This window comes from Ammospiza nelsoni, chromosome 6 (assembly GCF_027579445.1).
Source record: "Ammospiza nelsoni isolate bAmmNel1 chromosome 6, bAmmNel1.pri, whole genome shotgun sequence".
Lineage (NCBI taxonomy): Eukaryota > Metazoa > Chordata > Aves > Passeriformes > Passerellidae > Ammospiza > Ammospiza nelsoni.
This window is the reverse complement of record NC_080638.1, coordinates 57338284-57361908: the sequence shown is the minus strand read 5'-3', so window position 1 is coordinate 57361908 and position 23625 is coordinate 57338284. Positions and strand designations below refer to the sequence as shown.

The 23625-nt window shown below is 41.8% G+C and overlaps 1 protein-coding gene across 1 annotated transcript in view; it reads left to right on the top strand.

Annotated features, from left to right (window-relative positions):
* The window catches only part of BRF1 (BRF1 RNA polymerase III transcription initiation factor subunit), a 173219-nt gene extending 150151 nt beyond the window's left edge, over positions 1-23068 (top strand). The window contains exons 16-18 of the mRNA XM_059474805.1: positions 13942-13993; positions 17018-17186; positions 19388-23068. Coding sequence (XP_059330788.1) covers positions 13942-13993; positions 17018-17186; positions 19388-19425 — 259 coding nt within the window. The 3' untranslated portion in view covers positions 19426-23068. The remainder of the gene's footprint in view (positions 1-13941; positions 13994-17017; positions 17187-19387) is intronic.
* Positions 23069-23625: the final 557 nt, after the last annotated feature.

Here is a 23625-nt window from a genome sequence, read left to right as displayed (position 1 = left end):
AGCATCAGCCTGGCCTCTCCTGCATCATCTGGAGGATTTGCTCAGGTGATGTCTACAGGAGAATGATTGGTGATCCCAGGGCCTGTGCCCTGAGCTTCCTGGGAGCTGGAACACCCCATGGATTTTGTGAACTAAAGTGCATTAAACACCAGCAGCTGTTACTGGGGGCCATGGGGATCGCAGGGAGCGGTGCATGGCAGGCAAGGGGAGCTGCTCCAGTTGGATTTGCCAAACACAAACACTCCCTGTGCTGCCAGCAGGGCTGGTGGGCCGGAGCCCACTGCAGTGACAGCACCTCCCCAGACTGCTTTTGTTGGGAGATGAGAGAAATCTGCTCCCAGGCTCTCTGCGTGGTGCTGCCATTTGGTGCAAACACCACATCACTCGTATGCCGTGTCTGAAGTGTATTTTTTCATATTTATCATTTATCCTGTGAGATGGATGGGGAATCTGAAGGTTAGGACTGCTTGCATGGGCATCAGAATTCAGTGGGAAGACATAGAGGCAGTAAATGAATTCAGTATTGGATTGATCAACTTCTGCCAGTGTTGGCAATTGGTTTTAGCACCCTTGTGTGAAATGTGTTTATGGTAGAAACATGTATTTTGTTTAAGAGGTTAGGCTGCTTTCTTGTGCTCTTGTATTAAGATTTTCAAATAAATTATTAATACTCAGAAGCCCAGAGGTAACAAGAACCTTAGAACTGTAATTTCTCCATTGATGCCAGGCAAAACGTAGCACTTCTGAACTTATACATTCTTGCTCTAAGAATGACTGTGAAAATTCACACCAAAGGATCATAAATTGCTACCACATTATTTTCTAATGTAAGTCTATTGTGCATGTGTTAAATCTGATTCAGTTTCTTTAAAGCAGTTTACTTTGTAAAACTTTTTCTAAAAAAACATGCACAGTAAAAAGTGTTTATGTTGCAATACAGCACTTAAATTGCATTTTAAAAAAACCCCACACAACAAAAAAGCCCTCTTTTATACAACTATTTATTTGCTGTAACATTTTACAAACCAAGGGAGCAAAGTAACCCAGAGATCTGTGATGTCATGCTAAAAGCCCAAGTGTTAGCTTGCCAAGTACTGATGTTCTCACGATACTTTGCAGACACAAAAAAACTGAGGCAGAGTGGAGCGATGCTGTGGTGCTGATAAAGGAAATCCAGTGTATGGAGATTTAACAGCTTAAGGGCAGCCGTGTGTTACCAGTGAGTCTGTGCAGACTGTTGTCTCTCTGGGGCCAAGCACTTCTTAGGCATTTGCTGCATATTTTGACCAAGTACAGAATGTAGGAGATCTAAACTTTATGCATTGAAGTTTCTTAAAAAAGCAGGGGAGTGTGTCACTTTTTTTTTTTAATCAAATTTTTTCTGAAACTGATCATTCAGAAATGCCTTTAGAGAGCAAAATGAGTGTGGTGGTGAAAAAAAAAAAAAGAAGATAAACAGCTTGCTCATTAGGCTCAGTTAAAGCTAAGTTGATCATTGATACAAATTTGCATTATTTTCCCATCGTGGCGTTGGGTAACAACTTTTCCTCGGTGTGCTTTTGTTTCAGTTGACATTTGCTTGCATGGCCAAGCGAGTTGGCAAATTCAGTGCTGCTGGTCTTTGAAGTTGTGACTTCAGCCCAAACAGCCTGGTCTTTGTGTGCAGCAGGGAGCCCCTTGCCTTTGGAGAGGATGCTTGCAGCACAAAGCCTGGAAGGGGCTGTGCATACCCAGCCTCACAATGCTGCTCAGCACTTCACTTCAAGTAGCTCAGGTCCTGCAGGAGTATTGGTTTCTTTGCTTGGGTTTTTTTATTGCAAGGAGTTGAAGTTCAAAATATTAAAAAAAAAAAAAAAAGAGAGAGGCAGAAGATTAACCTGAAAGTACATTTTTTTTATTGATCTTCAAACATAGGTTAGTATTTGGAGGGATTTGAGCTACAGTGGGAATTTGCTGTCTTCTCTGTTCAATACAATTATTTCACCATGGGGTTGGGGAGCAAGCTCTGCTAAGTACAAAGGAAAAAGCAGGGATTTACTTGAGATGGATAGAATTTGTTTAAGATTTTACACATTGTCACTAGAGTTGTACTAAAATCTGTTGTATGTCCAAAATTGTTTGAAAAACTAGACACAATACAGTGACAAAATATGAATGCTTGGATGGGAAGGAGGAAATCTGTATAAATATCTATTTATTGTATTATTTGCACATTTCATGGTCAGTTGAACTTCTTTTACTGTTCACAGCCCATATCTTAGTAATTGTGGTAGGAGTGTAGCTTACACAGCATTTATGTGACTCCCTCTCAGATGGAACAGCACAATGCTGAAGGACAACTCCAGCCCCTCAGTACTTCTGTGTGTACAGAGCTGAGGATGTGCATGAGCAGTTTTTTGAATGTAGCTTTGTAGCTGCAGTAATTTTCTTTTTAATACATCTTCCATAGCTACATGAAGTGGAGGAGAGGATGTTCAGCAAGAGGAATTGCTTGCCTGGCTTTTACATTGGCCCTTCTCAGAAGCTGGGTTTTTGTTGGCTGAAAAACTGCACACAAGGGGCCACAATTTCTTGGAAGGGCTGAGTAAAAAATTGAGGTGGAGTAAGGTTTTTAAATGGATCTCATCACATGGGTTTCGCCGTGTTTTGCTTTGACGGGGAATGGCTGATTCCCAGTTACAGAAATTTTGGCCATCTGAATATTGGAGATTGGGGTCAGCTTTCCATCCCTCCAGGTGAGGGCTCGGTGCAGAGGAGGTGTTGGGAGAAGGTCAGGAAAACATCTTCCCAGCTGAACTCAGCTTCTCTGTGCTCTGACTGCTGCCTGACCTGCTTCAGGTGCAAGTGCTCTTCAACTGATTGTGCAAACTCCAGCAATTTCAAAGGTAATGGTTAGCAGAGCTCTCCTCAGGCTGACCTGGCTTGTTTTGACTGAGCCAGACTGGGGACTGGTGGCCCAGAGCTGCCCCTGTTCACCAGCCACGTGCAGCTGACTGTGTCTTCACCTGGACAGGTTTCCAATGGATCCAGTTAAACCAGTGTGAGCAGCTGTGAGGGCATCTCCCCTGCAGTTACAGTGCAGTTACAATTATTCTATTGGATAATTCTATCTGTTAACACTAGTATTAAGCTGTATTAAAGCAAAACACTATCAAATAAGTCTGTTTTACCCATAGGTTCCCCTGCAAAACTCACCTAAGTTCACAGATGTGCAACCTTACACACACTGGAGAAGATGTTGCTGTCTGCTCCCTACATCAGCATCAGTTTTCTCATCTCTCAAAAGCAGTTGCACTTATTGTACACAGATTTTAAAACAGCAATTATTGTTGTTTTCTTTCATAACATTTCCATTTGGAATTTTCTTTCTGTAAAAAAAATGTGGCTGCATTTTTATACTCATTTCTTGATCTGTACCAAATGCATTGAGAAGGAGACAGGACTTCTGGGTCATGAAGGGTTTCTGTGACCCAGTTCAGCAATTCATTGGTTCATAACAGAGTGTATGAGCAAGCACCCACAGTGTGTAGCAATGCATATTTTAAGCTTGTGTCATATTCAATGGTAAATAGCCATTTTCCCAGTGATTTGTATTGGTTTTGCACTTCATTATCCATGCATACTTATACCCAAGTAGAGATTGCCAGGCAAGCAGTTTCTGAGGTTGGAATAAAGAACAGTTTACTTTCTGGTCCTTTCTTGTGCCACTAAAGATTGGATCCAAAATTGTGAGAGAGCTGTATGAACTTGCAGGAATTAGAGATGTATTCTTCCTGTTGACTGTCTGTGATGGTGTTCACAGGGGTTCTTGGATGAGGGAAGAGACGAGAATGTTGACTCCATGTTTCAGAAGGCTTGATTTATTATTTTATTATATATTACATTAAAACTGTACTAAAAGAATAGAAGAAAAGGTTTCATCAGAAGGCTAGCTAAGAATAGAAAGGAAAGAATGAGAACAAAGGTTTCTGTCTCAGACAGAGGGTCCAAGCCAGCTGGCTGTGATTGGCCATTAATTACAAACAACCACATGAGACCAATCACAGATGCACCTGTTGCATTTCACAGCAGCAGATAATCAATGTTTGCATTTTGTTCCTGAGGCCTCCCAGCTTCTCAGGAGGAAAAATCCTAAGGAAAGGATTTTTCATGAAAGTTGTCTGCAACAACTATCCTCTTGGGTTTTTGGGATGGGATGTGGGATCAACCTCCTATTAACTTTGACAAAAGCTGTACAGGTTAATGTGCATGTATTCACAGTGTATGCTGATACCTGACCAGTTCATGCACTGGGTGCAGGCTGTTCTTGCCTGATGCTGAAATGTGCAGTTTCATCTCTCTCTGTTGGGTTCCTTTTGCGCAGCATGTCCAGGTGAGGCGAGAGCAAGTATCCCACAGCATTGTTGTGAGGAGCAGGGAGGCCAGATGCAGGCACTCAGGACAGTTCAGCACTGCTGCCAGCAAAGCCTGGCTTAGCCTGTGTGCCAGAGCAGGGAGGGAGACCTGACAGACCAGTCCTGCTCACTTCACACAGGACAGAAAGTACTCAGGTGCTTCATGGCAATCACATGCTGGCCTGACCTCAGCCATCAGCAGAGCATGGCTGTGGTTATTAGCTAAGTATTTCCATAATGTGTGCCTCTCCAAGCTGTAATTAAAGCCAAGCCTGCCCCTAGCTAATTACAAGCTTGCTTAGAAGTGTAGTTTATATAAAGCTTTTCAGACCCTGTATGGGGAAGATACACATCCACAGGCATAATAAGAATGACGCCTTATTTTCAAAATGAAATTTATAGGCTTTGGTGTCTGTTTCTCCCTCCCTTTAGATTTCTACAGGCTGTTTTTTGCATCCTTGTTCAAGGTTTTTGCCAAGTTTCACCAACATCAAGCCAGTGATTTTTTAGTTTTCTTCAGAGTGTTTTTGTTCTCACTGCTGAGAGAGTAAACCAGATGTTAAAATGCCTTTGAGCTTTGTGTGTGGAGAAGACTAATAAATAATACTTAGATCTCTCATAAAAAGAAGATAAGGAATCCTGAAAGTGGTGAAACCTTTTGTTGAACACATCACTGCAAGGTCTCTGTAAATAATGATCCATCTATGGAGAGTTGCTGTGTGTTGCTTAGGTGGTGCTGCACCTGTACATCTTCAGCTCAGTGTGTAGCAATAAAGCTGGCAGTGCTGGCAGTGTAAGCCCCTGGAGCAGCAATACAGGCAGGGCTTGGTGACAAGGCAGGTTGTGACTCTGACATGGTTGTAGGGTGGGCTGGTGTGGCCATGGCTCTAACGAAGCATTTCCCTAGTGGATGTTGCAGCGCCACGTCAGCCAAGGCCATCCTCTGGGGTGACTCTGTGGCAAAGGCACAGCCAGATGGTCCTGACATTGTCACTACTGCCCTTCCAAAGCATTCTCTTTGGATTTTCTTATTCACTTGCTCTCTTCCATTCCCCATTTCCAGGTGCTTTGCTTAGATCATAGTGCAGCCTGGCAGGGAGGAATGCACCACCACGTTCTCTCATGAGTGAATGATATCTCAAAAGGAAAGGGAACACAGTGGAGCCTGCAGCACTTGTGCATTTTGACACCTTTGGAACAAGGGGATGTTCCCATAGCCTCCATCACCATGGCTGTTTGGGAAAAGTGGAGTGCCTAACCCAATGTATGGCTGAGGAGAGCGTGAGATAACTCCTGCAGCTGAATAATTCCCGCTCCTCTCTCTTGTCTAGCCATTTTTGAATTTGGTATTTAGTTTGATTATTCAGGTCAGATCAGATTTAGGTCAGTTGTGATGGATTTTTTCCAAATCCAGTTCCCTAGATTCCTACTGTAAACGCTTACCAGATGACACGATGTGAAGCTGGAACAGACTCGAGCTGTGTGATGACCGAATAAAATCTCAGTGGGAACCACTTCCACGTTCCTGAGATCAGTTTCTCATGTAATAAATTCTGTATCCAGAATTGTATCAAATACTTTTCTGACAAGAGTGAGTTTTTTTTCCTAACGGACAAATCCCAGCAGAGCTATTTATAAGAAGCCTCTCTCTTGTGTTTGCACTCACATGCCTGTTACTCAGACCTACACTGAAGAACAAATATAACTAAAATTTTTTTCTGTGTCCTTGCCTGTGCTTTTGGACTGACCCTGTTTGGTCTTATCTGACATCCTCCACAACATTTCTTTGCTGGTGTTCTGTTGGTAAAGGTTGCCATAGCAAACCACCATTAAAGGCTTGTCCCCAAAGGAAGAATCTGGATTTATTTGGTGACACTTTTTCTCTGCCGACCATTTCATTTCTTTATTCTGCCTGATTCTCTCCTGGCTGGGAGGGATGGGGAGAAGTGATCTGAGTGAGTGCCTTGCTCACACTCTATGTTAACACCTGCAAAACCTGTGTAACAGGGAGTAGGTGTGATGTTGAGCACAGTGCAGTGCACAGGGCAGTGTATGGGGGAGTCCTTTGGCTTGGGGGGAGGAGGCCAGCTCGTTTCAAACACAAATCCAGACATGGGAAAGGCTACTTGAGTTTTTTTTTTTCAAAATATTAAATTTAGAGCTGTGTTCTTTCACTGTTAGTTCCTAAAATGAAACTAGACATTGCCCAGAAGTTCTTACTTAACCAATCTACAGCTTCTGCTGCCACAGCCTCTTTATTAATTTCCTGACACGTAAAGGGAATCCTTGACACCAGCCTTCCTTGAGTTGTGTCCTGGCTCTCTTATTGCTGCATGTAATTCTCCTCTACATCAAGTCAGGCACATGAGGCCTGTGCTTTCAGTTTTGAAAAGTTCTGGTGTGTACAGGTCACAGAGGAGGGTGGACTCTTCCACTTGTGTCTTCTTGGTGGTTGCAAAACTTACATTAAATCATTGTTCTACCATTTGGCTGCCTGATTAGATGTTCTGTGCATACCTCAAAATATGTGATGTTTTACAGTGAGATTTGCTATTTAAATAAGAGGTTTGCCATAATTGGCTGTTATAAATTACAAGCAAGAAGGAATGATTTATTGCTTATAATTAGAAATGAGTTAGGAAGGGGAATGTTGGTAATCATAAAATAAAGCTCGTAATACATTGATTTCCAGATGGCTGCCAGTGAAATTGTTCTTTAATGTATAATAGACCAGACACAAGGAAAAAAAAAATCAGTCATCCATCTTTATTCCTTGATGGACTACTTGTATGAATCTGTAGTTGCCTGAATTCTGAAGTATTAGTTTTGCCTGCATAAGTGGATGAGAGAAGCTGAATTTGCCCCGTGGTATAGGCTGCTAGAGTGTGGAAGAAGTGAGTTCCTCTTTTGTCTGGCATGATTTTTGTCCTTGTAATGTCAACAGGGAAGATCCAGCGATCGATCTGGCATCACCTCTGGGTATAACAACCTCAATGAATTGTTCCCAGAGACTGCAGGTTACTAAGGTGTTTTCTTTTTATCTTTTGCCTCATTTGAAGCTTTCATGAGGTTAAGATTGATCAAAACACTTGTCCAAAAGCAAATATCTGTAATCCTCCTTGCTTGAGTCTAGAAAAATACATTTGCACCAGAAACAGACGGCAGTGCTACTGCTGAGAATTTTTCAATAGCATAATCCTTCTGTTGAGATGATAATATGTTCATTTAACTTTTAAAATTTCACTTCTTGTTACTATAGTTTCAAGCACTATTTGAAATTTATTTTTATTTGCCTTATCTGCTAATAATGGCTCTTTCTGCCATAGCAGTTGCATTCTGCACTGTTGCCATTTGAAAGACTGCACTACACGATAGTTAAGGCATATGGATTGTCACCACATGAGTTGTCTCACGCCCATGTTTTAAAAGTGACACTGCCATTAGACTTGCTTAACTGAGACCATTATGATTACTCATTTACCTTCATTAAAATGCTTCATAGCTTCCTTATTTTAAGTAGCTTTTCTCAGCAAGGTGCAGATTTGCCTTGCTGCCATCATTTCATCTGGAAAAATTTCCATGGTGAAAGGAATAACATATTTTCAGCTAAATACTTTCCTGACCTGTGGAGAGATGAGCTCATCAGTGTCTTTATTGACAAACCCAGGAAGAAGGTGTGTCAACCAGAAATATTAGATCAGTCAGCTTGTCTTGTCCTGAAGCAATTGTAATTTCCCATGGTCTGCAGCAATTTCCTTTAGGAGCAGATATGTGGAAATATTGTTTGGGATCTGCTGCAGAAGCATAATTTCATTTGGTCCCAATGAGGTGGCCTTAGATGTCATTCTTTTCATTTTTGCTGTTGAAAGGCTGTTGCTTTAGTCAGTGGAAAGAACAGCAAGTTGCTGTTTTCCAGCATCTGACTGAGGAAAAAGTGTTGCAGCTATGCAGAAAAATATTGCCCACTCTGAGCTGGGTTATTGAAGACAGATGTTATGGCCCCTGCCCCTCTCTGAAAAGCCTGGAATAGGTGTTCAACTCATGACACACCAGCAAAGTTCCTTCTTTTCAAAAGCCTGTTGGTGACTGATGCAGGTGCTTAGTTCCTCAGTGGTAAATCTATTCCTTAGTGAATGATAGAGATTCTTACTCTTTTCCAGTTTCCTCCTGCGAGTTTTGGTCCCTCAGTGCTCAGTTCAGGCGTTTGCTGGGAGAGGCTGCTCTCATTAGCACTGAGGATGTTCTCAGTGCTGTGTTGTCTGGTGCTGCACTGATGAAAGCCAAGCTCCTCTGATCTGGCATGAAAGAGGACTGAGTGGGAATCAGAAGTGGGAACAATTCCTCATTTCACTTTAGTTTTTGGTGTCAACTTCAGTTTGCTTTCTTCCTGCTTGAAATGGCTCTTTCCGTGGTGTTGCTTGCCCAGGAACAGGATGAAGGCACTGTCTGTTAGTGGAGTTGGAGTTCACACAGGGATGTTGGAGCAGAGTTAGCAGGAACTGGCTCAGCTGTCTGTTGGCATCCAGGAGGGTTCATACCCTGCCTGCTGCCCATCAGTCACATCTGTACAGCAGATCTCAGATCTGCTCAGATCTCAGCAGCACTGAGCCATCTCCAAAGGGATCTCACTGTGTGGGAGCTGAACTTAATGCAGTTTGGACATGCTCTTAGTTGGAGTCTTTCTGCCATTAGTTGGGGTCTCTGCAGCCCTGGCACTTGGGGGAACAATTCAGGGAAACTCCTTGGGGCTTTCACAGTGATGGTGAGCTGAACAGGGTGAAGAGCCTGGTCTTGAGAAAGCCAAAACCACCTGCCTACCTCTTGTTCAGGCACACATGGTTTCAAGGTGTGAGCATCACAGGTGCTTTGTCACTCTGCAGAGCATGATGGTGTCTGTGCTTGTATCTGACTTCTGAGGAGGTGCAGTGCACCCTGAGCCCCAGCCCCTGTGTTCAGGGCATCATGCTGCTGTCCATGGGTGTCACAGCCAGCCCTGGCCTTGGCTGTGTGCCTCCATTTCCTCTCGAGTGCTCCTGTGAGCATCTGGCTCTCAGGCAGAAGCAGATGTAGAAAATAGTGGGATCCACAGCTGGATGTGCAAACCCTGAAGTGCTTCAGGGTTATGGTTGTCATTGCAGCCTTTGTTTTGCCCTCTGGAAAACAGCAGTCATCCAGGTATGGGAGGGTCACCCCTTTGTCCTGACCCAATGGCAGGACAGCAGGCAATGTCTCCTGATGCTGTTGTGTTTCCAAGAAGAGATTTACATCCTTGCAGAGAGGTAATTCCCAGCTTTCCAGTAAGTATAACATTGATGGTACCTAATTAAAGGGCACTCTTAGCCTATGTAAACATTTATATTAATTTCCTTCTCACACAGATGTCTAGTAAACTGACCTCCTGAGGCAAAATCATCTGGCCTCAGGTGGGAGGAGGATCTCGGCCAGTGTGGAGAACCTGACCTGTCTCTTGTTGAGTCATTTCTCAATAGTTTTTTCTGTCCCTGCACATGAAAGGCCTGTGCATGGATATATAGGTTTCATGGGCAGTTGTCTTGGGTGACCTGCATAATTACACTGCAGGCTTGTGGCTGTGTGCTCTGCTCCCTCTCTGCTTCCCATTGTGTATTCTGGGACCATCCATGTATAAAATTAGTATGGGCGGTAAGCAGCAATAAGATGTTCCTTTCATGGGTGGATTAAATTAAAATTCAGTAAGAAAAGAGCTTTGGGTGAGTTTCCACATTACTTGTAGGATTGCACTGAGGAGATTGTTATGGTATTGTCAAACTTTTTGGTGGATGAACAGTCTGATGCAAGTGGGGTGGGTCTATTACCTCTCGCTGCTCTTTCTCTTTTATGTACTATGCTGTGTAATCTTTTGTTATTAAATAATAAGCAAAATAAAAACTGTTGTTTGTCACAGCCAGCTTGTTTTGCAGAGAAAAACACTTTGAAAGTTCAGTCTGTGTGATCTTCAGCCCTGTCAGGAGCTATTATATTGAATCTTCTTTTAAATTGTTAAGCTGGAGGACAAACCCAGACGTTATCGTGCACATCTCAGCTGAGAGCGGAGCGGATTCGGCAGGGAGCAGCCTCTGATGCCTTGTACCATGCCATTAGTTTTTGTCACAAACATGTCAAGATAATCTGCTTCCAGTGTTATGTGTGTTGGCTGACATGAGCATTAGTAGATCTGCATAATTTTTGAAGTAGTTTGAAGTGTGGATGTAACACACTTGGGGCTGTGTGAAATCTTTTTTATCCCCTTTTACGGATCACATTGCTGTTCAGAAAGTTGCTTGTTCTGTTTTTCCCTCCCACAAGGTACTGTGTTAATTTGCAAAGTTCAAAAGGAAAATGCCCCAAACTGGAAGTCATCATAAATAGTGAACGACAACTGACACACTTTGGAAGACCAGGAACCCCATTATTTCCCAGTCACAACATTACATTTTAAATAGATGCTGCTGTCACTTCAGGATAAATGGAATTATACTTTAATGTAGGCTGTTATTATTTATTGAGCTATTTATTGAATTAGTGAACCTCTAATTCAGTCTGGACTTTGATGGACAGGATCTTTCTTCTGTGCATGTGTGTCCCTTGGTAGACTTCTACAGAGGTTGAGTCATGCCCAGTGAAAGTTGGATAAGACACTTCAATTACTTATTTTTTCAAGGTCCTTTTTGATCATTAATACTCAGACCTGTCCCAGCCTCAAAAGGGGTTGTGCTTTTCCATGAAGACACTTTTTTCCACCCTCTGAGGTGCAGCCAGACAGCAGAAGGAGCCTGTATCTGTAGCCATGGCAGCCAGTAATTTATTGCTCCATATGGCTGGTGTGGCAGCAGCTGCTCTGGTTTAAGGAGGCCAGGACATTGGGGCATTTAAGAAACAAAGCAACATCCCCAACTATAAAACCTTCTTAAATGGTTTTGTACTGTAATAGTAAGGCTCTCCCTAGGCATAAGGAGAGCCAAGGGGGTTATGTGTTTATAACTTTTATAGCTGTATTTTGAATCAAAGCTGTTATTTCAGCAGGGAAATAAGTTTTTGTGATGGTTTTACCTTTTTCCAGTGTCGTGGTTAGTGTTTTAGGAAGCAGGTAGTATGGAGGGGCAGTGGGCTGAGCCAGTCACCCAGGTGATGAGATCCACCCTTGGATCTGGCCTGCAGCAGGTGCTGACCATCCGTGGCAGGAGCAGGATCCACCCCACTGCTTCTGGATGCATTTTACACTAAGCTGAGAGAGAAACTGTATTGCCAAATCATGGCAGTGCTGTGTTTGTAGCAAGGAAGTGAAGATGAGCACGTTGTGAGTGGTTCTCGTGGAACAGAAATACAGCTTTAATTTCAGTTTGGGTGTGAGGATCCCTTGCTGCTGAGAAATGGTATGGAAGGGTTCTTGGATGTAGCACTAAAGTTTTTCCAAATAGGCTTTTCATAAACGTGAATCTTTTTATTTTCATTAGGGGACCATTTTAATTAAAATGAAACTGGAATGTTTACTCTGCTTCCTGTAGCTGTGATTGTTTTCTTCACTGTGTGAGCACATGTATAATTTGCTCTAAAAGAAATGTCAGCAGTTTCTGATTACCTTGTGAGTCTTACTCAACAGCTTGATTTTAATTGGGGGGAGGAAATATTTTCAGGGTGCTCCAGGGAGGTCTGATGTCTTTGGGTAGCAGGAGGGAAAAGGTGCTATCTTTGGTACAATGTTAATTGCAATAATCATGACTATGAATTTAAAATAAAAGTCTTTAATTTCTTCCCAATGTTGGGTGTTTTTCAGTCATGTCAATGAAACACAACCTGTTTGGTAATTAGAATCCTTCAGCTATGCAACCTTTTGGCTGCATCCATATTTTTATAAGCATCCAGACACAGTGATTTTTTGGAAAACAGTGATTGAAAGTAGATAGATAGGTGCTCTCAAATCTCAGGAATTAAGGAAGAAATTTTTTTGTTGTGAGGGTGGTGAGGCAATGGCAGAGGCCCAGAGAGGTGGTGGATTCCCTGTCCCTGGAAACATCCAGGGTCAGGTTGGACAGGCTCTGAGCAACCTGGTCAGGTTGAAGGTATCCCTGCTCCTTGGCAGCATTTAAAAGTGAAAACTCTGCAGTTGGGGTTAGATAAGGAAAGAGAAGGCTGAGCACATAGGGAGGAGCATGTCCATGTTTTCAAATATAATCTCTCTGATCCCAGAAATCAACCAGGATTTGTAAGTAGTAGATATTTATGTAGGTCAAGTGACTCTCTTTCTTGAAATTCTTTGTAATATGACAAGAAGTATCTGTAGCAGAATTATGTGTTCTGGATTCTTCAGTGGCACTGCTCCTGAAACATTCCCTTAGCCTCTTTTGATCATCTTCTAGGAGGAGGCACCTTCAATTACTTGAGTTGCTGAAATGCCTTTTGGGTCCTGCAAAGCATTTCAGAGGTGATCAGTTTTTGAACCTTTCTGGAGCTTAGCTAATATCTTGTATTTTAATATTGTCTCCACCATCAGAGATAATGATCTGAGTCTCCCCTGCTCATTCTCTGGGGTTTTGTTTCCTCCTGCTGATTATTTGAAATAAATAAATAAGTAAGAAAACAACAAGTTTCTGTGTGTTAACAAGGAGGAATGACTAAGAGAAAAATGAGAGTAAAATACTGCTTATCATAAAAGACTGTATCTCTGGAGGCATAAATTGGTATTCATTAAGTTGTTTGCCTAGACTTGGTTAAAAGACGTGCTTGAGGAGCTGTCTGAGCAGTGTTTCTGTGGAAAGCAAGTCATCCTCTTCGTGACTAGATACATCTAGATGAGCTGGAGACACCAGAAAGTAACACTAAATGATGGATTGAGAAGAGCCTCCTTGGCAGTGAGGAAACAACAGACTATGAAATGCTTTTCAGAAGTAATAATATTTAACACTTAGCTGTAAAGTTATACTGATCAGCTCTTCTCCCTCAAATATGCAGGTCTCTTTCACATCTGATGCAGAGTTTTTAAAAATGTTTATGTTCAATTTCTGTCATTTCTCATGGGTCCCTGGGTTCTTTTGGATTATTTCTGTAGCTGGTGTTAACTTCTTGCCTGTGATGGTTATGGTGTCCTGCATGCATAATCTCACTGGTATCCTCTGTGTATCATCACTTGCAGAGAAGCAATTGCAGACCAGTAATCAGAGTGTGGCCTAGTCTTGCCATGTCTGCATTCTTCCAAAAATCAGTTTTCTTTTGATTTTTGTAAAATGTGACAAACACAGCTATTTCAAAGACCTTGGGGAGAAGCTGGGGCTGCAGTTTGAGATGAGGTTTTGCTACTGTGCTGGCATCTTTTATTACTACCTTGATCTGGGACAGACTCTTCCAAGGGAACGTGTGTGTGTTAATTATCGTGGCATTTGTGGCTCTCTGCTCTTTATCTTAAATCATTAAAAAAGTAATTGCACAACATAACACTAGAAAAGTGCTTCACTGTTTGGAGAATGAATACTCTGTGTCAAACTCTTGTGCAACTCTTCTGATGTTCAGCATTTTTTTCTTTCTTTCTTTGCAGATTAAGACCCTTGATTTCAACCCAGTTTGCTAAGAAGGCTGCCACTGAAGAGGTAAGAAAAGTCCAGCACTTCTCCAACCTGGTGCAACAGGTTGAGTTTGGAAATTCCCACAAGCTATTTTCAGCCTAGCTCTGGTCATGTGGTAGATAAGGGTAAAAAAAAATTAGTCTTGTTTGTCTGATCAGGCCAGGAATTGGTTACTGTGAACACTGCAAAGCTGAGATTGGATGTTTTTTAACCTAGATTTGCCTTACTTATCCATCAGGAACATTAGCACAGCCTCATGATGTGGATAGCAAAAAAGAGAAAACTCCCTGCAAGCATCTAAAAAGGTCCATGTCAAATAAATGGTCAGGAGGAGTAGGAGGGGGCAGAGCTCATGCCTCTTTCTCAGCACTTGGACTCTCCTCACAGAGAAGAACTTTGCAAACTCCACTTTTGTGCAGCCACAGCTGACCCCAGGGATGGGCTGGGCTTCTGTCAGGGACCAGTGTGGAAAGAGCTTACCCTATCCAGCCTGGCTTACTCCTGCTTTGTTTGTCTAGTTTGAAAATGTAATAGTGCCACAGAAAAGTTGGTGCTGGTAACTGGCCACTGCCAGAAGCCCTCCTTGGGTGCCTTTGTGCACCTCCCAAAGGGATCATGATTATTTTCAGATCATTATTATTTTCAGTGAAACCAGATAACAATGATGGCTGCTTTCTTTCACTATTAATTTCACACTGTACAAAATATTCACAGGCATTTTGTATACAACAAACTGTCTACTGCATATCTAAAAATTCAGTATACCAAAGGGATTTGTCCTTCTTGCCCATGAATGTGTGACACTGACACCCCTCTGAAAGTGAAGCAGTTCCCTTGGGTAGTTTAACACCTTTGGCAATTGCCCATCCATACATAAAGCTAAGTGCCAAACTCCAGTCCAGGATGTCTGGAAGTGAATTCAGGAAGTTCTATTTAAAGGTGTTGTTTGACTGCCTTTTTTTTTAACGTGACTAAAAGTCATTGATTTTCAGAAACAGTTTGATATCCTGCCTAAGGAAATACATTTTCACTTCTTATTCTATGCTCATTAGAAAACTCTGCACATTTTTAGAAGTACAGCAGTCTGGAAGTGGACATGATAATTAGAAGAAGGTCACATTTTAATTAGCATGGAGCAATTTTAAAAAATAATGACTCAATTGTAGCTCCTTTATATTCACCCACTTTTTCAGAGCAGATGGATACTTTTAAACATACAAATTGATGTATATTATGATGCTGATTTGTTTCAAACTCTTGTGTCCATTTCTGCTTATACCAAGATGGGCTCAATTTGATCACAGAGGTAAAAGCAGTGGTAGGAAATATAAACTGGAGGGAAGTTCCTCTAAATAATATGATTAATTTGAGCATTAAAAAATAATGAAGACCTGTCTTTGACTGATCTGAATATCTAAATACTTGATTTTCTGTTAAAATTAATGGGTGTCTTTTGCCCTATTAATGAGCTGTTGGAGCAAACCCTGAGGTGACTTTGAAAAACTCAGGCAGATTCTTTAGGTTGACTGTCATGGTGTATAACAAGTTCAGGAGCACCTTTGATGTTTGAATAATTAGACTACCAACTTTCTTGTACAGGGATTTTCTCTTACGGTGTATCTCTGAAGTGCCTGGAGTTACAGGGATTCTGGGAGCTACTGCATCCCAAGTAAATGCATTTATAAATAAATAAATAAATAAAAATAAACTGCAGCATTTTATCAGAGCTTGCTGTCAATGGAATTGGAGAACATGCAGCAGTACATAGTTATGTATGTAATTTAAAACCTAGAGCACTGTGGCACTTTTCTCATGGTTTGGACCAGAGGAGTTGGGGTTTTTTGGTCTCCTTTGGACCATTCATTTTTTAGAAGCACTTCACCACTGGTCCTTCCAAGGAAGAGTTTCCATCTTTCTTACTAGGGAAGGTGACTCATGCTGGTTACAGCTGGCTGGTGCCAGATACTGTCAATATTCCCTTCTCAGAATTCTTCACATGACAACACAGCATTCATGAGTAATCTTTAAGGTTCTTCCAGTTGCTAATTGGCTGTTTTTGTGTGCCGTGGGCTCTAATGTATGAACCCCAACAGTCCAAGTACAGAATGTGTGTGGAAAGTACCCTATTACAGAGCTGATGGAGGTAAAGCTCCTGTGATGTTTCTTCCCTGGATGAGAGAAGGAGTTGGAGCTCCAGACTGAGCACACCATGAAAATGAGAAGAAAGAGCAGAAAGAGCAGAGCCTGGGCTGTGCTGGTACAGGCTTTGTTGCTGCTTCCTACCCTGTTCCCAGATCTCTCCTTAGTGAGCCAAAGACAGCATTACCTGCTCCAAATTCACCTCTGTTCCCTTGTGGTGCTGCCCTTTCTCTCCCTCCGTGCTGTGTCCTGCCTAACCTTGGAGCAGCTGGGGAGGACCATGTCCAGAACAGGTCCCATCCGTGATTGATTCCCAAGGTAGTGTTTGGAGATCATTATTCTGCTGAATTCCACAGGTAATGGCACAGGTGCCAATGTGTATTATCAGCTGAGTGCTCTGCCATCACATTAAGTGCTTTCTACAGAGTGCTATTTGTTCCACAGCTCATCGTGCCGCCAAATAAATCCAACCAGAGCTGTCAAAACTAATACATGTTGGGCTTTTTCTGATTTGAAGGGTACATTTTTGCTATCATTAAATTGTCAATAACGTTGTTATTTTGTAATAGGCCTGATGTGAGTTGAGCACACCGTGGGAGAGGTTTAAGTTTTCCCACAGAGCTCTACTGAGGAGCCTTTGCTTCCAAATTTCTCCTCCTCTCATGCTTGCCAGAGAATCCTCCTTCTGCTGTTACCATTACAGGATATTTCAGTTGCTGGTTCTGGACTAAGTGAAAACTGGGTGCTTTTGCCTGACTTTCATTCAGACTTCCATTAGAACAGCTGAACCTGTAGCACTGGACATGAGCTTCTGTCTCTCCTGTCCCTATTGTTTGGAAGCTGCTAAAGTTCTGTACAAATATTGGACCAAAGGAAGGGCTGTTCTACTGTGTCTCTTCTTTTGTGCAGGTTACCTTTCCAAATGCACAGGCTGAAGCCTCTGATGTAGAAAAGCCAGCAGCTGTGCTTGTGGAGAGTGGCCCAGTAGCTTACAACCCTGATGAAGAGGTGGAAGAGGAAGAGGTAGAGGAAGATGAAGATCACTGCATGAGCGCTTTGCAGTTAATGGGAGGAAATGGTGAGCTGGGGGTACCATCTCTGCTGCTGTGGGCTTTGTCCTTGCAGGGCTGGGGACACACAGCGTTCCCCTGCTTGTCCCTGTCCCAGAGCTCCTGCTGCCTTTTCAGCATTGCCTGTTCCTGTGGGAAGCCTTTTCAGCATTGCCTGTTCCTGTGGGAAGCCTGGAATCGCCCTTGTCTGAAACCTGACCTTGGAGACTCCTCCTGAGAAAAGTTTGCATCTCGAGCTTTAGGCTAAGAGGGCTTCCCAAGAACAAACTGAAGTGTGGGGTGTTTTCCAGAATTAGGTTTATTAAGGTGGATCTGAGGAGTTATTTAGCTCAGTAACCCCTCCATTAGCAGTGCCTGGGGCCCCCGAGCCTCTCCTCCCTTCTCCTTGTGCCTCCTCTGTGGAGGCTGCAGTGATGTCCAAGCTGTCCATGAGCCCTAGGGACGTGTCTGTCCAGCTCAAAACACAACAAATCTCCCCACTCTGTTTCTGGGGAAGGTGTTGGGAGGAAGAAGTTGTTCCCAAGTGCAGGAATGGCATTGGTGGTGCATGTATGGTATACAGATGTGTGCTCATTTCTTTGGGTTACCCAGCAAAGCCACTGGTTTAATTAGATTTCTTTGTTGGCAGGAAAAGGCACTCTCCTCTCCACTGTGGTTTTTCCTAGCTGGACACATCCACATTTATCCTTTATTAAAAACTTCCCTTTAGAAGTTAAGCTTTGAAAACACACAAAATTATTTTTAAAATGGGAGCTGCTAATTATGGGTTGTGAAGACGCAAGATGGGAATACGTTTCCTAGTGAAATGTTATTTACTGCAAAAATCTTTCCATCACTATTCATTTAGCTTTCATGGACAATATGTATACATTTCACAAAAGTGTCTGTTGCTTTTAAATTGATTTCTCTGCTGGAAAATAATTGCTGAACTGTAGGAAAAACAGTTTGTTGCCTGCATTTATTATTAGAATAACGTTCCCAAGAAAAGGCATCCATGTGGGGGAGGGTGGGTCTATGTTTATTAATAAACCCCCCACAAAAATAGAATAAAGGTCACTGAGTTTTTTTTCTTTGTAAATGTTACTAATTTTGAACCATTCTGAGAACTTTCCACTACTCCCTGTCTGGCCTGGAAAACAGCTGAAAAATTAGAGTTAAAAAATAAAAATAAAAAGGAAAAGGAAAGGAGTATTCCCAGAATTCGAATGCAGGTGTACAAAGCTGTTCAGAACAGAAAATAACTCTTTCCTAGCTGCTTTCTCTGTGTAATTTAGACCTGCCTGCTTGGAATAACAACATAAATTGCAGATGGTGAACTTCACCCATTCTACACAAATCATTATAGATTACACTTAATTCTGCTTTTGAGCATTTGCTTGTCTCTTTGGGTGAGATGTTGCCCTGTATTGGATTTGGAATATGAAATTTAACTTTCCTCAGTGCTCATATGCAATAATTATCCATAGGTTCATCTACATTACAGAAAGTATCTGTGTCAGTGCATTCAGAAGCACACAGAAGAGAAATAGGTGCATTAGAAACATACAGACTTGCTTTCTGACACACAGCACACAGTCTTTGCACTCAGCATTAAGAAAATAAAATTGGATTAAAAAATCTGACCAAAAATTTTAAGTCCAGAAGTAAGAAGATAAGGGAGATCTGAGTCAGATGCATGGGTCAGGATTTGTTCCATGACTCTTTTGATGTTGATGGGAACTCTGAGCTATCTCTGAACCCTTGCAATTTCAGCTCATAAATCCATGAATAATATAAACAAACCAGCTTTTTCCTTGGTGCCTGTATCTAGTGAAAAACGTGCCTACTTGTAAATGTAATGCTGCTGCTTATCAGCCACTCTGTGCCAAGTCACTTGTGACAATCAGGCTTGATCACCTTAGCCTCTAAATTAAACCAAGTATTTCACATACACATGTGCCAAGTATTCCTAAAGGAGAGTCTAGTAACAAGTGAGAGGAGATATTTACACATACATGCTTAAAAATAATTTATTTCATTGAGTGAAGTACATGCAAGAACTTATTTAGGCCTAAGAAAAGAGATGATTTTTAAAACGCTTGCCTAAGGCAAAACTTATCCTGTAGTTACATAGCAAGAAAACAACCTTAAAGAAGCAATGCTTCTATTGTGTCTTCCATCTACCCAGAATATTTGCATTTTTTTATGCCCTTGTCTTTGTGTGTTTCAGATTATGGCTGTGATATGGATGAAGATGATGGCTATTAGCTCCATTTACTTCCAGGGGACATGGACTGTGTTTTGTTCTCAGCAAATCTTTGGTCTTCAAGCTGTATGAATAGTGAAAGAATCTGTCTATGGTCAGCAAATGTAATCAAACAATCCTGACTTTTGTAAAGTGAATTCGAGGTTGGCATTGGGTCTGGTCAGTTTAAATTGACCCATAACCCAGCAATAACCAGTTTGGATTCCTACTTGAATTTATTTTTATTTTGATGGATCATAGTTGGAGAATTAAATTAATGAGAGTAATGTTTCCAGAGAACAAAAGAAAAGAGACAAAACAGACTGTGCGTGAAGCCTGTGTGGCTGAAAGCAGCACATCTCTTACTTATGTGACTGCTTTTAGGCATACTGCTGAAAAGGGAGCAGGTTGGAGGACAGGGCCTGTTGATTATTTGAGTACAGGAAAATTAGTCAGTCTCATCATGCTACAAGTGACAGAAGGAAATGTTTCCAACCTGGATTGTGAATGTGACCATGTTGCTGTATACGAGTTCCGTTACCCAACCCTGTCAAAGGTTAATGATAAGTTATATATTTGCAGAGCAGTACTGGTTTTCTGAAACAGAGTAAATATTTCTTTATATTCGTAAATTCATAGATTTCTTAAAATATCTGGCAGTAGAAGGCAATGAAGAATTGTCTTCCACTGTGAGTCTGGTGTGGTTTTTGTGGAAGGAGGGAGAACACCTGGGTTGGGTAGGAAATGCAGGGAGGAAGGAGGCAAAGATGCTGTGTTCATGAGCTGTTGCTGGACATCCTTAGGCAAAGCCAGGTCTTCTTTAGGCTGGTGTTTTGCTGCAGGAGAGTCACTCAGGCCATCTCTGTGGAGCTGCTCTTGCCTGACTTACTTAGAGTGAAAGTCTGCTCCCAAGAGCTGCTGGTCTCTAAAACCAGTTGAAAGAAAGGGAAAGCTGAGCTTTTTAATAAATAAGCTAGCATCTGCTTTGACTGAATTTAATTTAATGTAATTTGCTTAGCATTCACTGGGTAAATTAAAGGTCACCATGCAGCAGCCTGACTTTCATGGCTCAAATCCCATCCTTGAACAGTCGTTGCTATGTGAATAAAGCTGGAGCTCCAGCCCTGTGTGCCCTGAAATGTCAGCAGGCAGGTCCTCTGTCACAGATAGATCAGTTCTGGCAGTGCCATGAGAGCAGGGGTCAGGAGTGGAGGCCCTGTGGGCAGATCCCACCCTGGTGTCTCTGACCTGCCTTCCCCTGGCACTGCTGGGCCGAGGCTCTCGGCTCCGTGGGAAATGCACGGCACTCTGGATCACACTCTGCATGTCTGCAGCTGATGTTTCCATCTCTCTCCCTTATCTGGTGACAATCATGAAAACTGTAGTGCTGCAGGCTTCTCTTAACACCAGGGCAAGATGGATATTTATCTTACCAGCACAGTTTCTGTTCAGCTGTGTCTCCTGGTCGGGTCTTCCTTCCTACCTTTTTCAGGAGTGCTCGTTACTAAAGCACCATCCATTCTCCTGCTACAGAGATTGGATTGTGGCAGGAAGAGAAGCTGCTTCAGGGTGCTCTGCCAGACAGGGTGATGATGGTGCTCACATCTGAGGTCATCACCAAAGAGGGGAAGGGCACACAGCCTTCCATACTTCCATTCTTCTCTGTCCCTCTTGGTAGCTTGGATCATGCAAGTCAAGCAAGAGTGAGTGCTTTTTTTAGGAGCAGACTTGATACTATTTGGCTGGTAAATATGCCTTGGTGGATTGTATCTGTGAGGGATTTTTGAGCCCTGTATAGGAGTATTTCTGTAATGACTTCTTAGAAGCAGAACTTGGTAACAAAATTGGTGTGGTAAGGCTACTGGAAGGAAAAGCTCTTCTGAACCAGATTCCAGTTACTTCGTTTACAGCACTTAAGTGGAAAGAAGAGATTCCTTATAATTCTTAGGAGAAAAGCTGGCATTTTCACTGAAAAGCTATAGATTTTTTTTCTGACATTTTATAAGTACTGCACAGAAACTGATACTGAGGAGATAAACCTTTCTACCTCTCTTTTATCTACACCATAAAATAGAAGTATGCTATAAGCAGACAGTTTTCTAAAAAGTGGTTTGTTTTTTCAAAGTTTGTGCTCTGCAAGTCTTTGAGACCATTGAGTTTGATTGTTTGGGTTTGAACTAATCTTCCATAGCACTGCTACAAATATACTCTCAGTATATTCTCAAGACTTGGGTTTTATTCCAAGGTACACAGTATTCTCTATGCAGGAAATAAACATGCATAAATAAACATGTGTATGACTCATGTAGGTCGAGTGCTTTTCTCAAATGCAAGATTTTGGCTCTTAAAGAAACCTCTAAGATGGGCTAAGATGGATATTGCTGAGGGTCTTCCCTGCAGTCTCCTGCTTTGTTCCCCCAAAGGACACCAAACCTGATGCCAGGGTGGTGGTGTTGTGTGTGAGAGCTGAGAACTCACCCAAATAAATGCAGCTAGGAAATTTGAATTTCAGTAGTACATTGTGTTGCTGAGAACATTGTTTTGTGCACTGCAAGTAGAGGGTTGCAGTTTTTGAATGCTCTCATATGATTTGATTAGGAAAGGCCATCAGGCAATCTGCTGGAAGAGCAAGGGAAAAAAAAAAAAAGACCTACAATTCCATAGCATCTCAGTATTGCTGGTGAAGTTAATGGCATGGCTTCTGTACAGGATTCCTAAAGAAAGGATATTGGATAGGCAGACTTCACTCTGAGCTTCTTAAGCTATAGTGGTTATCTGCATTTTTAATTTATTGGTGACTTACCGGGATTTTTGTAACGTTCATTCCTTCTTCATTTAACTAAGCTCAGGAAATGTAAACAGATTTGAACATGCTAGTTTCTGTTTTTATAGCTAGTCATTAAAACGTAAAAGGATTAACACTGCATTAACTCTGTTTACTACTGTTGGTATATCTGGACAATTTTGTTGTGTGTAAGTAAGCCCAAATTCACTTGGAGTAATTTGGATCCTGCTTTTTCTCAGGATTCTGATTATGATGTAAAGAGCTTATAAGGCTTCAACATTTGGTATTCTTAGATCATCTTCCTTGAAGCCACAGAAGCTGTGTATCATTGGGTTTGCTGCAGAAAGCACATCTCTTGCTGCAAGTCACTTTGCTTGACAGGCAAAATTCTCCAGCTGTTGCACCCAGCTTGCCTGCCATGCAGCCTTTTAACACTCTGGTACTGTGGGAGTAGGAAAAGAAATAAGGAAAGTAATGGGCTTCTTCACTGTGCTGAGTGCATTTTCAGTGTCTTAATCATCTGTGACATTTCTTTAAAATCAGTGTGTTCAGTACAGCAACTTTTAAATGGTGCCAGACAGCCTTGTCTTGAGGGTTCAACATGCTCATCAAAAAAGTCTTTGCCATCCTGATGACTTGTTTGTGTTCTTTGGATTGCATTGAAACCCCAGTTGCAGATGTGTACAGTTAGAGTTTGCCTGATAAATGTTCTGTTTCTTATTTTTGTGTTGAATCCTTGTATTCAGTTCAGTTAGTGCCAAGAAAATGAAACCTTTTTGATGTATGCATATGTACCATCCCTCCACAACCACAAGTCATGTTAACCTTTTTTACTGTAATATATTTGCTGTAAATAAAAAATAAAACCTTTACATAGCCCATCTGTTACTATGATGCTCTCTTGATGATTTCTGATTTTTCTGTCTTAGTTCTTAAAAATGTTCAGTTTTGATTGCTGCATGATTGGTTGGTTGTGGCCAAAATTTGTCATTTAGAGCTTTCTTTTGTCTGTATAAGGGAAGACACAGCAATCAGGCAAGTGTTTTTTACAAGATACTGTTCCACTGATAGATGTGGATGCTTTCTGTAAAGTACATAACATTAACGAGGCTTTTCCACTGAGCTGTATAATTAACTGACTGTGGGAACAATATATGGTGTGTGTATTTAGTGGAACTGTTCCAGTGCTTGTTTCTCAAAGTTGTATCTTGATAAATAAGGTGTGTGCTGAGTTAAAAATCATGTTATTTTATCAACATCTGGCTGCCACAGTTTGGAGACAAAAATCCACATCTGCCCTTTGTACAGATGGGTGTTTGCTCCTTTTAGTTTTTGTTGGAAAAAGAGGTACTGCTGGATCCTCAGGAGGGTCTCCTGCAAAGTTTTAGCCTATAAAAGGATGATTAACAGTGGATTTGATAAGGCAGTATGTGTCATT